Below are 18,818 nucleotides of genomic sequence, written 5' to 3'. Positions count from 1 at the left end.
CTTTCATTGAATCTGTTTTGTAATAACACACTATAGCAAGTTTTGTTGCTGCATAGTATTTATTTTTTAATTAATTGTGCTTCAAAAATATAGAAAATTGCTGTTAGTTTTTGTCTTTTCAGGAAAAAAAATTGTTAAAAATACTAATGTTACACAATTACTTTACCATTGGCTTCCTCCTGTGAATAATTAAACATGCAACCACAATTTTTGTGTAAATATCCCACTGGTTAGGCTGTGAATGTGCTACGTATATGGCAAACCTAACACTTCTTATGCCTCAAGACCCACCATCCCTATGGTGAAGTATGGTGGTGGCAGCATCATGCTGTGGGGACCGGGTATCTTCACCGGGCATCTTGTTTGAATTGAAGGATGAATGAAGCAAGTTGCTTCATAGTAGTATTTCCTTATATTTTGGAAATATTCAATCTAGTCTGCTAAAAAAAGGTTTACAAAGAGCTGTTGTTCAGAGAATAGGCAAAAAATATAATAATATAATAATAATAATTAATAATTTGGGAATAAAATTACATTTCTAAAATTTTCTTACAAGAAAACAAGTGATGAAAAAAGAACAAACTTGTTTTGAATCCAAATGCAGTAATATTAAATTATATTCATAATTATTAATTAATAATTATATTTAATAATAAAAGGTTCAGGCAAGAAATTGATAGGACAAAGACCTACAGAACAGAATGACATTTTTAAACATTTCATAGTTTGCCAGTCTTTGCAGCTCTGTTTGACTGACCTTCAGGTCTGTGGCCTTTTTGGAAACATTAAACCCCTCGTTAAAATTAGGTGCAGTGTCACTATAACCTGCCTGAAGTTTATCAGTTTTTGGAGTTTAATGCAATGGCACTGTTTGTACACCAGAGGTCACAATTAGCTTAGGTCACACCAGCATGTATAGAAACAGGAAAACAGTACAGGGAAAGTCTGGGTCCTTTAGGCAGAGACTCAGTGACAAGGTGAATGAGTGACACCTCAGTGTCCCCTAAAGCACCTAGTGTGAACATTCATTTGATAATTAGCAAAATCCTCAGAGGAGCAGAGTTTGTGCCTATTGTAGATTTAGTAAGAGTTTACTCAGAAAATAATAGAGATCATTTAATATAAAATGTGTCTTATTTATAATATATACACTATGTCACTAGTGCATGAATATAAAATATCAACTGTACGGTACAAAAATCCCCTAAAGTTATAACATTGATTGTTTAACCATCTGATCCCACTGAGCTCAATACGGTGACCGATGTTCTGCTGCACTCTAGATAATATAGCAAGTTTTAAAAAAATAATTAAAGAGATAAATGTAGGACTCTGGTATAATATTCCTAGCAAATCTTAAGCTATTTGAACCATGACAATGAGTTCAACGAGTCACTAATACTTTAAGACATTGAATGAATTTTAAAGTAAAATTTGAATGATCAGCAGTTAGAGCTTAATTTCCATGAAATATGTTTATTTACATCTCTTATTCTAAAGTTGAAGCAATAATAATTTAATAACTATAATCATTTCTTAGTAACGAATAATACGTTATTACTAATAATAATATTCTTAGTAATATTACTAATAATAATTTTCACTAACTAATACTTTACCAGATTTTACCACATATTTCTAACAGAAAAGTTAGCTGCCTATCAGACTGCATGCTGTAAGATGACGTTTTTATGTGTTAGACTCAAACCCTCCTAACATGCTAAATTAAGCCCTTGACCAAAACAATGTTTATATGCAGATGCAGAACAATGGGCAGTAAATTGAACATTTAAGATGACTAAAACACATCACGCTAAACATGACTTAACTGCTAACACATTAATTCCCTCAGATATTCCCAGAACACAAAGCAAAATTGTTAACTACAGTAAATTGTCTGCTTTTCAGTAAATACTCTGTATTTGCCTAATATTTTCATTTATTCCACTGAAATATTTTAAGTCATTACTACTACATATGTTTGTTTTACTACAGTATAAAATTAGAATTTAGGATTATTTTTGTTATTATATTTGAACTAAGAGATTTTCTGTAGCTCATGAGGCTTTCCTTCCATGCTGTTTGAAATACTAATAATTTAGCTTTGCTGCTTTTCTTGTGATCTTGTTTTAAGGTGCACTTGTGCTCATTATATCAGAATGCTAGTTTTTTCTCCTCCAATTATTTTTCTTTTAAGTGGAGCTACATTATCTACACTGTCTAGACTAACTCTTAGCATTCAGTTACCTAAACTAGGTCTTTGGGGTGGGACAGTGATCCAGTTACTCTTAAAGTCTACTGAGTTAAAAGACACCTAAATGAGATGAGATTTAGACTGTGGACGATATACAGTGTAATTAAAATGTATAATTATTTTTTCAATCTCATTTGAATAATAGTATCAGCCCGAGTGTGACTGCCAGTATGAGTGGGTCTTATTATGTTATGATTAACCCTTACTGAATCTAGAATAGGCAAATTATCAAAAGGATTATTATCAAAATGAACATTAAAGTCTCAAATTAAAGCTTTATCAAAAAAATCTATTAGATTTCTATTAAATGAAATCCAAATCCATCAGAGGAATTAAGAATAGGGCCTTGGGGGATTGTAAATAATAATTATTGGAACTGACTCAGTGGACTTTTTTTTCTGGCTACACATTATTTTAGATTTGAATTTATGTCTAGGTAACACTAGTTTTGTCAGACATATGGATTTATCATTATAAAAAACTATTTATATTAAATAAATAAATAAATAAATAAATAAATAAATAAATAAATAAATAAAACGAAATAAAATTAAATAAAAATAAATGAATAAAATAAATTCACCTGACTTATTAGTTGAAAGTAATAAACTGCAGCAGTAACAGGATACTAGCTAGGAGATTAACGAGCTTATAACAAGCTTAGGTTTTGTTAATTATGCATTCAAAACATTAATTAGTAATGGACATTTTGCTTATTATTCATTAGTGATTAAGTTTAAGATGGAGTTCCATGAAATGCTGGAATTTTCCTGAATGCTTAGATGCATATTATTAGTAAACCTCTTTACTTATCTGTAAAATCTCTAGCAAACTTCATTAAACAAAAAAAAGAACAAAAGGAAGAATAAAAGTCAAGAACAAAAATCGAGAAATCATCAGGAAAGAGTCTGTAAACACTGCTGGGACCTAATAATACATTTTCATCATTCTTCCAAATCTAGATCTTCATAATTTACCAGGTAATCTGTCAGAAATTGGCCTGGACTTTTTGCTGTTTGGACACTAGGGGGACATTCTTGTACAGCGATACCTCGAGATACGAGTGTTTTGACATACAAATTTTTTGAGATATGAGCTGTGATTCGACCGTATTTTTGGCTTGAGATACGAGCAAATTTTTGAGATACGAGCATCCCCGTAAAGTAAAATCAGTTTATTTTTTAACATTCTCTTTTATTACTGTATGTTTTTATACAGTATTTGTCATTTATAAATACAGATACTGTACATTTTTCATATTCAAAACACACAAAACAACTGGAGTAGAATTTTGCGAGCTGGAACGGATTAATGGGATTTCAATTAATTTAAATGGGGAAAATTGCTTTGAGATACGAGCAATTTGAGATACGAGCAATTTGAGATACGAGCAATTTGAGATACGAGCAAGGTCACGGAATGAATTAAACTCGTATCTCGAGGTATTACTGTACTCGGATCTGTATTTTATCTTTAAGACACCCCCGTTTTCTGACAGAAGGACTCAGACCCAGCAGGATAACTTTGCCTGGCACCACAATTTTTATTTATTTACTTCACTTCCTGGTTTTCTGTGGATGACGCCGCCTCTCTTATTGTCTGCGGGGGATGTTGCAGGCCTGTATCTTTGCCTTTTTCTGTTTTTTATTTTCTTCCTCCCTCCCTTTTAGGACATGGGTCGGCTTGAGGATTGCCTGGAGTCTTTGCTCAGGCCATTACTGCTCGGCCGTGGACGTTACTCGGCTACTGTCAGGAATTGGCCTGAACTTTTTCCTGTTTGGACAATAGGGGCACATTCTTGCAGTTTTGTCTGTTTTTTTGTTAAGTCCTTGAGTTTCTCTTCCTGTTACTGTGTTCCCGTGTTGTGTTTCAGTTACCTAGTGTTCTAGCCCTTTGTTATTTTTTTCTAAATAAACCCCCTTTTATGTTATCCCTGCACTTGTGTCTGTATTTTATCTGTTAAGTTTTATCTGTCCATTTTCTGAAGATATCCATCAATATACCTTCTAAATAATATCAAAACACCAAAATTACCAGGACAAGCTAATTCCATAGACAAACCCATTGTACCAGAAGAAGAGATGGACTTATGATTTATAATAAAACACGCAATCAAATATGTTCCCCTTCAGCATGAAATTTATCAAAACACCAGAACCATCTCTCCTCATCCTCATAAGCACAACCTACAATATTTGCCAAGCTGCCAGAAAGGCATAAATTCATAAATAATAATACATTTTCTCATCTCATTTACTTGCAGAATAACATCCCTAAAAATCACAATACTACCCAAAATTATTACATATTTTCACTGATTTCAGTTCAAATTCCACCTTCCTGGTTCAAATAACTTCCAGTATCATCAACATAAATCCATCTTAAAATCTGATAAATTAATACAGTTCTTATAATACAATAAATTAATCACTCCAGTTGACCAAACACACTCCCCTATGGCACAACACACATGTAAACACCATGGAGATCTCCACATGGGTGGAAAAAGCCATTAGGTGCCTTAACACCACATACAAACATCACCTTTATATAATTTCTCTGTCTCTCTGGAACAATAATAACAATAATATATAAATAAAATCATTTCTACAAGTCATATCTTCTATATGCTCTAAGACCACACATTAGACATCCTTACATTTGAGTCAGAATTTCTCAATATCCTACAATTGAAGAAGTTCTACCAAAAATAGATCCAACTCTACAGTTACATGTAAGATCATGTAAAACATGGGAAGATGACCTAGCAGTCACACCCAGATATTATTGGTCATAAATATTACTACGAAGGTTAATAACACTAGTTGACAAATAAAATGTACCATAGAACTCAGTACACAGGTCATGGGATGTATAAATGAGCTACAGGGAATCCAACATCTGCATGTAGTGTGGACCAAATACACCAGATGATTACATACATACCATATGGGGATGCACAATAGTGAAAACAAATCACTAAGGAAATATCTTGTTTTCTAAATTGCATCATTACACTCTCACCTTCACTATGCTTACTTGGAGATCAATCCATCTGGGATCAACATAACAAAGCAAAACACAACAGTTTTTCTTACAGCACTATCACCAAGATAATTATGCTAACAAAGTGGAACCAAAGAAATAGCATTAACATCACACATTAATATAACACAATAATGGTACATTACTCTGCATTTATCAAAAATATTACTACCAAATCTAACTCATCATGACACCACTCATCATGTACATTCATTCATCTTCTACCACTTATCCGAACTACCTCGGGTCAAGGGGAGCCTGTGCCTATCTCAGGCGTCATCGGGCATCAAGGCAGGATACACCCTGGACGGAGTGCCAACCCATCGCAGAACACACACAACCTCATTCGCTCACACAATCACACACTACGGACAATTTTCCAGAGATGCCAATCAACCTATCATGCATGTCTTTGGACCGGGGGAGGAAACTGGAGTACCCGGAGGAAACCCCCGAGGCACGGGGAGAACATGCAAACTCCACACACACAAGGCGGAGGCGGGAATCGAACCCCCAACCCTGGAGGTGTGAGGCGAACATGCTAACCACTAAGCCACCGTGACCCCTGCAAAATGTCATTGTGCAAAAATAAGAAAATAAAAAATAAATTAGGAATCTTAGGAATAAAAATCTAAATTATCTGCCATTAGGCTGAAAAAATTTTACTTGATAAGACATCTTAAAACAAAAATATAAAACTTGTGACAAAGACGTTCTTAACATCTTGAAACAAGAACATATATATAAAAAAAGAGCCCTTATTATTGTCACATATACATTACAGCACAGTGACAATCAGTGACATATCCCGACTTTGGAGGGACAGCCATGATACAGCACCACTGGAGCAGTGAGGGTTAAGGGCCTTGCTCGAGGACCCAACAGTGGCAGATTAAGAGCTTAACATCTTAAGCCACCACTGCCACTTTATATAGTTTAACTAGTAATAGAACTGTCTCAAACAAATATTATTTTACTCTTAATTGTAGTCGAGTTCATTTATCTTAAAAGAAAACATTCATAAAATTGACAGAAATTAAACATCATATAAATGAACTCGAGCGTCATTCTGACTACTACACTTTGCACATCTCCTCATAGCCCTCATCCAAACACTGTCCTAATGTCCATGTTGTGTCTTTTCTATTCTTTTGTCTCATCCACTGTCCTATTTGTACTGCCCTTATATTCACCACTTTCATGAAGTACACATCAACAAATATGAATGAAGTCAAATAAATAAAGTCTTAATGCTATGCCTAAAGAGGGATGTGGTGGTGACAAGACTAACTAACACCATATCATTGTGGCTTGTTTACCAGTTGAAGCCACGGTATCTTGTTCTTACTTTGCTATTCTAGTTTTAGCTCATGTTCTGGTTGTGGATGAAGATTCTGTAAGTAAAAGGGTAGATAAAATGTTACTCATGTTTAATCCTTAGTACACTATATAGGCAAGGGTTTGTGAACACCTGACAATCATGTGTGGGCAGGAACAGGAACATCGGAGACCCAAACACTAAAATATAGTGAAAAGCCTTTCCAAATGAGGGTAGATGTAATGGGGAGTAAATCTGGAATGGCTGCTCACTTTGCCCTCACCCTATTTTGAACATTTTGTACACAGTTGCTACTGTATCTGTTTACAGTTGCATTTTATACCATTGGTTTACATCAATATCTGTTTACATCTTCATTTATCTATTTAAGCTTTACTTTCTGCATCATCTGTTCACACTGTATGTGTGTGAATGTGTGCACCTTTTAAAGGAGAGAGCCTTAATTGCATTGTTCAGCTGTACAATGACAATATAATTGACACTTTTATTCTATTCTACAAACATACAGGCAATACTGATGCAGTTATAAGGTACTGCCTGTTGCACTATATCACGTTGTTTATACTGTCTATACTGTTATTATGGATTCTATTGCTAACTTTTTAATTACTCATTGTTTTTAATATCAGGTGTCATAAGATTTGCCATTTCTTCTTTTCATTCATTCAGAAATGTTTTGCTAAACTTTAACACCTTACTTGAGAAACAAAACATCAACCCATTACTTATCAACTTATTATTAATGTTGCATATGAATATGAATAAATGATCCCAACCACATGGGTGGATCCACCCTTTTCTGTTTGTTCAGAGGTGTGGCCAACGATATGAAATTACTACATAAAAAGTATAAATGTGACCTGAATGTGAGGTCTGAAGGCATTATTATATATATGCTGAATTAACTGGACCAGTTAGAGCATTAAAAAGTATAGACTTTTCATCAAAATGAGTTTTGGTGTAATTTAATGCTAAATTATGTAATTTGAAGATAGAATTATTATATTATAATTATGTGTTTTATATGTGTTTATATAAAAGTACTTTTTATTGTTTTCCACAGGGGATCTCACCAGACAGGACCTGACATGACTCTTACGCTGCCTGTACTCTCTGCAAATGTGACATTTGTTCGTCCTTCTACTTTCTATATCAATGGATTTTCCAATATTCAGCACACAAAGTACTACTATATATTTCTCTCTATTGTCTATGCAGTGACAATTGTAGGGAATTCTTTTATAATGTGTACCATTTATCTAACACGTGCCCTCCATACAGCAAAGTACATTGCTGTGTTTAACCTGGCTCTGTCTGATTTAGGTGGCAGCTCTGCTCTTATTCCAAAGCTTATTGATACTTTTCTGTTTGGGAATCAATTCATATCATATGAAGACTGTCTGGCAAACATGTTTTTTGTCTTAATCTTCATGACCTCGCAATCTCTTACCCTGCTTGTTATGGCCTATGACAGGGTAGTTGCTATATGTTTTCCTTTAAGGTATAATGCTATTGTTACCAAAGCAGCAATGACTTTACTCATTGTTATTACCTGGATTATCTCTATAATGATTATCGCTCTACTTGTAGCTCTGATAACCAGGCTGTCTTTCTGTAGATCTACAGTCATCAACAGCTACTTCTGTGATCATGGTCCAATCTATGTATTAGCTTGCAATGACAACATTATAAATCGTGTCATGGCTGTACTCTCTTTTGCTTTGCTGGCTTGTCTTCCATTGATGTTAATCTCTGTCTCATATATTTGTATTGGCATTGCCTTGATGAATATCTCACATGGTTTTGAGCGGAAAAAAGCCATGAAAACCTGTACCTCCCACCTTATTTTAGTGGCTTTATTTTATCTGCCATTTTTTGGCACCAATGTGGCAGCTCTTACATCGTCTATAACTGTCAATGATCGGATAATCAATTCTACTCTGACACAGGCTATTCCACCCATGTTAAACCCCATTATATATACTTTAAAGACAGAGGAGGTCATGCATGCTGTTAAAGTGCTCTACAAACGGGTCAAAGCAGCAGTGATGTGTGGTGTGAGCAGTGGACAGGTAGTTTACCCAAGGGTAGGGCAGGGAAAAAATAGTTGTTGAATAATACTTACACTGAAATATAATGACATGTCCACATACTTTTGGCTTCCTTTGTTCTTCCTTTGTATATCTAGCACTAATGTTATGTAGCTAATATATATATATATATATATATATATATATATATATATATATATATATATATATATATATATATATATATATATATATATGTTGCCATATATTTTGATTTAATAGAGCACTCATGTTGAAAACAAAACCATGCTTGTATCTTAAATTCAATAAAAATGTTACCGTTTGTAAATAAACCTTGTCATTTTACTAAATTATTATAATTTAGGTTCAAACTGTGCAGGAACAAATGAAAACTCAATATATTGTTCATTGTTGTCTTTGATTAATAATTTCTATGCATTAACACGTCACAGTTAGTTTGGACCTAAAGGCCCTATTTCTGACCTAAAATCTTCTTTTTTGAGTTTTAAAAAAAATCTGTCTAATGCCTTAGACATGTAAAGAATAACTAGCTTAACAATGTGCTTAAAATATAGCAAAGCAAATTTTAATAACAAAGTATTAAAAGATAGCTTTTGCTTTCTTTAGTTACATACTCCATTAAACTAGCTCTAAACAGAACATATGCAATTTGATTAAATTTTGAAGGTATATTAATCATGCGCTATATATATAATATAGCAACAAGTGAATGAAACAAGTGAATGAATCTCACACCAGATGCTTAGTGCTTCATTTTTGTGGCCCGAGAGCTTTTTATTTGACTGCATGTCATAAAAACAGTCCTGATTCACACTTTAAATCTTCCACAGTTGTATTATTTCAGGCTATACTTGAATACAGAGTAAATACACACTAAAAATGGAAATGGAAAGTAATTCAGAGTATCCATATTTATTATAAATATATTTTTGGTCCGAAACCATCGATATATATATATATATATATCTTTTATAATTATATATAATTATATATTATATATTATATTATATTATATTATATTATATTATATTATATTATATTATATTATATATTATATAATTATATATTTTCTTCTATAATTTTTTTCTTATATTGTCTAATGAGCGATGGTTTCGGACCAAAAATATATTTATTATAATATATTTAAAAAATATATTTTTATTATAAATATATTTTTGGTCCGAATCCATCGCTCATTAGACAAGCAGGTACTTCTCTACCACTCAATTTAATACAGTAGGTCAAGAATTTTATAATGGTTTATTATCTGCCAACGACTCTTAATAATTTAATATGCCTTTTCCAATTGGATAAGTACTATAATTTTGTAATGAACATTTTGACAAAAAGTAGATACATTTTTATTTTTCCACATTACATAGACTACTATTAATCCACAATGATAATAATCCACAATGTTTTAGGAGTTATTTTTTTTACTGGTTGATTAGTGGTTAAAAAAGTTTATTGGAAAAGTTGTCATTTTCTATCAGCAAAAGCAAATTCAGGAAATCGCTATTTTATGCTCATTTTAAGTATTGAAATGCAAAACCGGAGCACATACGGAGACTCTGAATATATATATATATATATATATATATATATATATATATATATATATATATATATATATATAGCCTGAAATAATACAACTGTGGAAGATTTAAAGTGTGAATCAGGACTGTTTTTATGACATGCAGTCAAATAAAAAGCTCTCGGGCCACAAAAATGAAGCACTGAGCATCTGGTGTGAGATTCATTCACTTGTTCATCAGTTAATTACTAATCATTCCATCCTGCTCATTCTGTTATTACATGTTTGTTTATATTATTTCAAATTTCATTAGAAAATATCATGAATGCATACGATCTCTTTGCCATCTGCTTTGACTAGCAGGAGCCACACCGGATTCTACCTGTTTAATCAATTGATCTTGACTTTCAGTAGACTCTTGTGTGGCGTCTAGTTGTTTAGAAAGAAAACCAGCATCAAGATTAGGAGTTTATATCCTAATTATATGAGTGTCCATAATATTTATATAAATCCTGATATAATGATATATATGATAATAACCTTGGCTGACCACTGTGTCTACTGTCCTCAACATTGCCTGTTACTTTGTGCTTCTTTATAAAGTAGCTTGAACAGCATATGTTAAAACACCAGTCTTCTTTGAAATCCTTTCCTGGAAAAGACCTTGTTCATTCACTATTACTACCTTGTGCCTTGTTGTTGTGCTCAGTCTTGCCATTGTCTAGGACTTTTTTCACATCCTCACTTTAGTAGACGAGTTTGTCTGTAACCACCCAATGTTAAGGCTCCTACACATCTGTTTCTGTTTCAGTGAATGACTGTGTTTCAACCTACTTATGGAATTGATGACCATTAGCTCCTGCTTGCTATAACTGGTTAAATCATACACCTGGGTCTGATCCTACAAAATCTCTGACTTTCTGTAAGTGTACAGATTGTGCAAGATGCTGGTTTAAAGCCAAATGATAGTCACACCAAATATTGACTTGATTTAGATTTTTCTTCTGTTCGCAAATTTTGATTTTGTAAATTGATAAAAATAAACAATAAAAAATAAAGTAAATTAAAAAATAAATTCTTATGTTACATTTCTTCACACCTGCCTAAAACCTTAGCACAGTACTCTATGTGCATGGTAACACACTTCTTTTTATTAAGGAGTGTGTGATTATTTGTGGACCAGATAGTCAAAATATTTACGGAAAGGAAAGGAAGTAAGGAAAGGAATGTAAGGAAGTGACATGCTGGCACTCTTTGGTCCCTAACAAATATATATATATATATATATATATATATATAAATATATATATATATATATATATATATATATATATATATATATATATATATATATATATATATATATATAAATATATATATATATATATATATATATAAATATATATATATATATATATATATATATATATATTTTAACTTACTTAAATAGTGATGGTTTCATTGTGAGTGTGTCACTGTCAATCATGACAAGGAAGAGAACGGGTCCAGCAAAGTTCAGTAAGGCCAGGGTTGCATCCCTAATGCTGAATCTTCGGATTGCGCTATTGACCTCCTGCCTGGTTCTATGTCCCCACAGGGTCGCCTGTACTACCTGACAACCCTTGAGATGTAGGCCATGAACAATCATCTCCAGCGATTTCTGGGATTTGCCAACATTTATCCAGGACTAAAGGTTCATCAGGGACTCAAGTTCCAATTGCTGCTCACTTACATCAGCTCACTTCCACTCTGCAAACATTTGTCTGGACTCCTGAGACCGAATGTGCCTTTACCAGACTCAATAAACTGCTTACCTGTTTATCCTGACCCTGCCATATCCCACTCTCTCAAGTCCTCTGGTGATGCCATAGCTCCCGGCTGTTCTGTAAACCCGGCACTGCCCGCACCCTGTCAGTCCTCCAGCAGCACAACAGTGGCCATTATTTAAGAAGATTGTCTGGGACTTTGTGCCAGCCTGTCTGGTCTGCGCTCAGCAGAAGACACCCAGGGCCCCTCCAAGCTGCCTTTCTCCACTCTTTCTTTGTACCCAGGCATCCTTGGTGTCACATATCCATGGACTTTGTTACGGGTCTACCCCTGTCAGCTGGACACACCACCATCATCTCTGTCATTGAACAATTCTCCAAGATGCTTGTATCTCCATGCTCCAGCACAATTTTCTCCAGCATGGCCTAACACACAATATGGTCTCTGACTTAGGCCCCCAGTTGACCTCTTCCTGTTCAAGCCTGAAGGACTGAGAAGGAGACTGGTTTGTCCTGGGCTATGGGGGTTTCTTGGTGGTGGCAGTGCTGTGATTAAGGTTGAGCAGAGAACAGCAGGAGTGAATTTTGAATAATAACTCAGATGAAGCAGTCTCTATGTGGTTATAGATTTGGTAGAGCAGCACTGTTTGAGAGAGTATAAAACAACCACAAATCTTTTTTTTAAATCAGTCTTTTGCCTGTCCCTCTCTAATTGAAAAAAGTGACAAGCTTCAGAGAATAGTGACATTCAATCATCTCGGAAGTTTTTAACAACGAAAATGATATGCCAACAGTTTAAAGTTCTCATGTATAGTATTATTTCTACAATAAAACCGCAAGGGTGTCAAAAATATAAACACATTTCCAGTTCCCAAAGGAATAACACAGCAAAATGTATTATCACAGTTAATGCATTCAGTCTTGGGGGTTTAATTAAAAGAGCATAATTAATCTTAGTATGTAAGAAATACTCCTGAGATGTTTTAAACACATTTGGCATGTGCAGATGTATAGCAGGATGAAAATACAGTTTCTGTAGGACATTTACAATACAATATAATTTAAAATTCAAGTAATGTAGATGTAATGTAGTAAAAAAAACAAGTAATGTAGAAAAAAGTACAGTATTTTTTATTTAGAAAAGAAATGTTGGGACATTTTTAAAATTTTAATAAAATGAAAACTAAAAGACTTTCAAATCACATGAGTTGTGCTCTCCCGAAGTCAACAACCATCTCTTTAGTTTAATCAACATTCAGAGACAGGTTGTTGGCTCTACACCGGGCAGTTAGCTGTTGCATCTGCAACTGTAGGCAGTCCAATGAGGGTGGTAACTGGGTCTTGATGATCCTCGTGTCTCATGATCAGCTTCTTGAAGCACTTCATTACAATAGGTGTGAGTGTGACTCATGATAGTCATTGAGGAAGAACACTGTGGACTTCTTCACTGTGGACTTCCATCTTTTCTTTCTTTGGGACAGGGACGATCGTGGTTGTTTTGAGGCACATAGGAACAACAGAGCCGCTCAGGGAAATGTTGAAGATGTCAGTAAAGACATCCACTAACTGTTCTGCACATTCCCTGAACACCCTGCCAGGAATGTTGTCTGGTCCAGCAGCCTTCCGTGGGTTAACTCTGCATAGAGTTCTCCTCACATCGTTGGGGGGAGGGATGGTCTTCTTTGCTGCTACGTTGTTCTGCACCTCAAACTGGGCGTAGAAGTCATTCAGCGCATCTGGGAGGACAGCCATTTATTGCCCTCATACTTTTTTGAGACCTGCAGCAGGCATCAAATTTGAAATGAGCTCATTCAGTGGATGAAAGTGTAAAATTTCTCAGTTTAAACATTTGTTATGTTATATATGTTCTATTGTGAATAAAATATTGGCTCGTGTGATTTAAAAGACTTTTAGTTTTCATTTAATTCAAATGTAAAAAGATCCTTACATTTCCGGAATTCGTGTTGTATGAAATAAATCAAATAAATAAAATAATATCAAATCAAATATATATTATATTTGATATCAAATATCAAATAAATAAAATAAAATAAACAGCAAACATGCTCTGTTCCTCGGTCGAGTTCATATCATGGGAATGGGCAGGGTTAAATGGCATGTTTACAGAAAGATAGATATCATCTATCAGAAGATCCAGAAACCACTTGGTGTCAGGAAGAATCAAAAGGAAAAGGAGAGATGGACCAGTGCATGCCCTGATACTAGGGGGTTTTCAAGAAGAGGAATGTTCAGTTTTAAGTTTTTTTTATTTTTTTATTTTTATCATTATTCCCCTGTTTTATTCTGTTACAGATTAACAGTCCACGGAAATTGTAGCAGTTAAATAATTATAGAATTAAAGGTTATAAAAGCAGAAATGGCTTGTCTATTAAATGAAATTATGAATTTTATTTAAATAATATGCTTTTTATAGATGTTTACTCAAGGTTCAGAATATATCATCTGTCACTCTTAAAGGATTTTTGTGTGACACATATTTTGTACTCTCTATGTTGCGATATATATATATATATATATATATATATATATATATATATATATATATATATATATATATATATATATATATATGGCAAGAATATAGCCCAAATAAAACTAGTAAAATTCAAACTTTTCCTAACACAGGAGATAACTGTATGTGATCTTTAATTTAAGTATTAATAAATATACAAAACCTTAACCTAGGCTTATTGCAAACTTGCATGGTCAATGAGCAGAACAGCTAGACACCATGAAAACATAACAGAAGAGTACAGTATACTTATGGGAATGGTTAAAAGTTTAATTTATTCTCTAAAGATACCTAAGAAACCCATCTAACTAGGTTGACAATATATGGATCCCTGAGAGAGTGCAATGCAGTAGTGAGGCAACTCTGCTGAGACCGAGTTTCTTAGTTACTCGGCCCAGTCATATCTAATTAATGACAAAGTAACCTGCCTTTAGAGGAACTGTTTCAGATTCTCCATGATGCTCTATAAAACTTACCAACCAGTTTCCTGGCAGGCTACTAATGCATACAGTACGGGGAGGGCAGCTGTCTTGTAATATTAGTGTATTCCCAATCAGTTATGTGACATACGTGCCCAACAATGAAAATTGACTATGAAAGAGATTTTTAAGAAACTGTAAATCAATAGGGGGGCACGGTGGCTTAGTGGTTAGCATGTTCACCTCACACCTCCAGGGTTGGGGGTTCGATTCCCACCTCCACCTTGTGTGTGTGGAGTTTGCATGTTCTCCCCGTGCCTCGGGGGTTTCATGCATGGTAGGTTGATTGGCATCTCTGGAAAATTGTCCGTAGTGTGAGATTGTGTGAGTGAAGGAGAGTGTGTGTGTGTGCCCTGCGATGGGTTGGCACTCCGTCCAGGGTGTATCCTGCCTTGATGCCTGATGACGCCTGAGATAGGCAAAGGCTCCCCGTGACCCAAGGTAGTTCGGATAAGCCGTAGAAAATGAATGAATGAATAAATGTAAATCAATCTGCACCCTGAGATAATGCATGTCTGGTCAAGTGAAACAAAAATAATTTGTACTTGACTCCCACTACAAACAACAATTCGATAAGAACATGGGAAGATGATAGTGGTCAGAGGCCAAGGTGAGACCAGAAGGCAGAATTGCTGTCACTTTAAAAGTGTATAAGAAACTGGTGCATGTCTGTGTGGATCAGATGATCTGCAGACATCTCTGCTTTTTGTGTCTCAATAAAGTCTGATTTTTGCATCCTTGTCTTTAGAAGTATTGATTTTGACTAGCGAGACTTTCCACAACAATAGTGATAACTGACTGAATAACTTTGAAGAGATGCCTGGTCACGCTGCACATAGAAGCTATATTATATAATATAGAGCCCTGATAGACACACAGGGCTCTATATTATATAATATTATTTAATAATATACAATACACAATTATATCTGTCAGTTTCTAAAAGAAAATCATAAGAGAAACTTTACTATTTTTATGATTCATTATATACTGAACAAAATTATAAACGCAACACTTTTGTTTTTGCCCCATTTTTCATGAGCTGAACTCAAAGATCTAAGACTTTTTCTATGTACACAAAAGGCCTATTTCTCTCAAATATTGTTCACAAATCTGTCTAAATCTGTGTTAGTGAGCACTTCTCCTTTGCTGAGATAAATCCATCCACCTCACAGCTGTGGCAGATCATGATGCTGATTAGACAGCATGATTATTACACAGGTGTGTCTTAGGCTGGCCACAATAAAAGGCCACTCTAAAATGTGCAGTTTTACTGTACTGGGGGTCCAAAAACCAATCAGTATCTGTTGTTACCACCGTTTGCCTCACACAGTGCAACACATCTCCTTCGTACAGAGTTGATCAGGTTGTTGATTGTGGCCTGTGGAATTTTGGTCCACTTCTTTTCAATGGCTGTGCGAAGTTGCTGGATATTGACAGGAACTGGAACACGCTGTCGTCTAAGCCGATCCAGAGCATCCCAAACATGCTCAATGGGTGACATGTCCAGTGAGTATGCTGGCCATGCAAGAACTGGGGTGTTTTCAGCTTCCAGGAATTGTGTACAGATCCTTGCAACATGGGGCTGTGCATTATCATGCTGTAACATGAGGTGATGGTCAAGGATGAATGGCACAACAATAGACCTCAGGATCTCGCCACGGTATCTCTGTACATTCAAAATGGCATCAAAAAACCCTGACACACCTGTGGAATAATCATGCTGTCTAATCAGCATCATGATCTGCCACAGCTGTGAGGTGGATGGATTTATCTCAGCAAAGGAGAAGTGCTCACTAACACAGATTTAGACAGATTTGTGAACAATATTTGAGAGAAATAGGCCTTTTGTGTACATAGTAAAAGTCTTAGATCTTTGAGTTCAGCTCATGAAAAATGGGCCAAAAACAAAAGTGTTGCGTTTATAATTGTGTTCAGTATAAATTTGCTGCTACATGTTCTTGGAGCCACCTAGTGTTTGATTTTTTGATATATATACATAGACTGTTAGGGTTAGGCTGCTTGTGTTGGAACGTTATGTCATCTTATCTTACTAAGTACTGTAGAGCACAACATGTAAAATATACATCTGTTCCATTTTAACCTTCTTTGATTTTTCATCATGTTTTAAAAAAATAATTTAAATTACATTGCTTTTGCAGGACAGATACACTATCAGTGTGGACATGGTTAGCTCAGTACTACAGACCAATCAAAACTACATTACTCATGATGTCTTGATACAAAAAACACAATGAACTGATTTCTTTAGTGTCATAATGAAGTGTAAATTGCTGATATGTTGGGGCACAGATGTGGGTGAGGTTTTCATACAAGTAATGTGAGCGTGTACACTAGACACTAATGTGAGAGTGTACACTAGACACTAATGTGAGCGTGTATACTAGACACTAATGTGAGCGTGTATACTAGACACTAATGTGAGCGTGTACACTAGACACTAATGTGAGCGTGTACACTAGACACTAATGTGAGCGTGTATACTAGACACTAATGTGAGCGTGTACACTAGACACTAATGTGAGCGTGTACACTAGACACTAATGTGAGCGTGTACACTAGACACTAATGTGAGCGTGTACACTAGACACTAATGTGAGCGTGTACACTAGACACTAATGTGAGCGTGTACACTAGAGGCAGTGAATCAAACATGAAGTATAAAACTTCACACATATTAGTATACAACACAATGATTATATTTTCATATTGTATTCTTATTGCCCTCTGTGAAGCAAACAAGAAACACAGGAAGAAAAAATATGGATCTAGGAGCTCACGGTGTTCGTTTATTCTAGCTGTTGAGTTATGTGTTTTATCATAGATGAGATATTATTAAAGATACCATTCTGAAAATGTAAGAGTCTAAAAATGTTATTGTTAACTGTGACTTGCCAGAGCAGGACGACAGAAGGTACTAGATGTGTTAGGGGAAAATTTGATTGTTTACACTAACATTTTATTGTTTTTAATTTATAATGTAGGGGGCACTGTGGCTTAGTGGTTAGCACGTTCACCTCACACCTCCACGGTTGGGAGTTCGATTCCCGCCTCCGCCTTGTGTGTGTGGAGCATGTTCTCCCTGTGCCTCGGGGGTTTCCTCCAGTTTCCTCCAGTTTCCGGTCCAAAGACATGCATGTGTGAGTGAATGAGAGTGTGTGTGTGTGCCCTGTGATGGGTTGGCACTCAGTCCAGGGTGTATCCTGCCTTGATGCCCGATGATGCCTGAGATAGGCACAGGCTCCCCGAGAATAGTTCAGATAAGTGGTAGAAAATGAATGAATGAATTTATAATGTAATTTGAATAATATTGTACTATATTTGATTTAAGGCACACATTTTCAGGTACGCAATTTTACAGACCTCTAAAGCAAAAAAATAAAAAATAAAAAAGCATTCACCCTTAAGAACAACTGATGCAAAACACAGCATATCTCTTTGTGTCTGTGCGTCTGTCTCTGAGCTGCTTACCTTAACGTGCTGCTCTTTGTTTTGTTATAGAAATGCATGACATGACAGTGAAAGCATTTCTATTAAAAGAAATTGCGGGTGTGATGGAATGCTGTATTTCTTGTTCCAACATGTTAACAAGAACTGAAATTCGCCTTTGCCTACACCCATCAATACATTTCTTCCCTTGTTCCTCCTCAAAACCAAGGTTCATGCACCACAACTCTTGATGTACTGAGTGATGTCAAAAGGCATAAAGAGCCAGTAAAACCTGTCCTTAATGAGCTCTGAGATGAGCTTTCACTCCAGACGATGGTTTGACCTC

At 35.1% G+C, this 18,818-nt stretch overlaps 1 protein-coding gene across 1 annotated transcript; it reads left to right on the top strand.

Annotated features, from left to right (window-relative positions):
* The first annotated feature begins 7,726 nt into the window (after nt 1–7,726).
* LOC132858740 (olfactory receptor 1E16-like) lies at nt 7,727–11,877 on the top strand. Its single transcript, XM_060889202.1, has 2 exons — nt 7,727–8,725; nt 11,842–11,877. Exons 1-2 carry the CDS (start codon nt 7,727–7,729, stop codon nt 11,875–11,877), a joined length of 1,035 nt encoding a protein of 344 aa, XP_060745185.1.
* Nucleotides 11,878–18,818: the final 6,941 nt, after the last annotated feature.

The sequence above is a fragment of the Tachysurus vachellii genome, chromosome 16, assembly GCF_030014155.1.
Source record: "Tachysurus vachellii isolate PV-2020 chromosome 16, HZAU_Pvac_v1, whole genome shotgun sequence".
Lineage (NCBI taxonomy): Eukaryota > Metazoa > Chordata > Actinopteri > Siluriformes > Bagridae > Tachysurus > Tachysurus vachellii.
The sequence above is the reverse complement of the archived record's forward strand: the minus strand, read 5'-3'. Positions and strand labels throughout refer to the sequence as shown.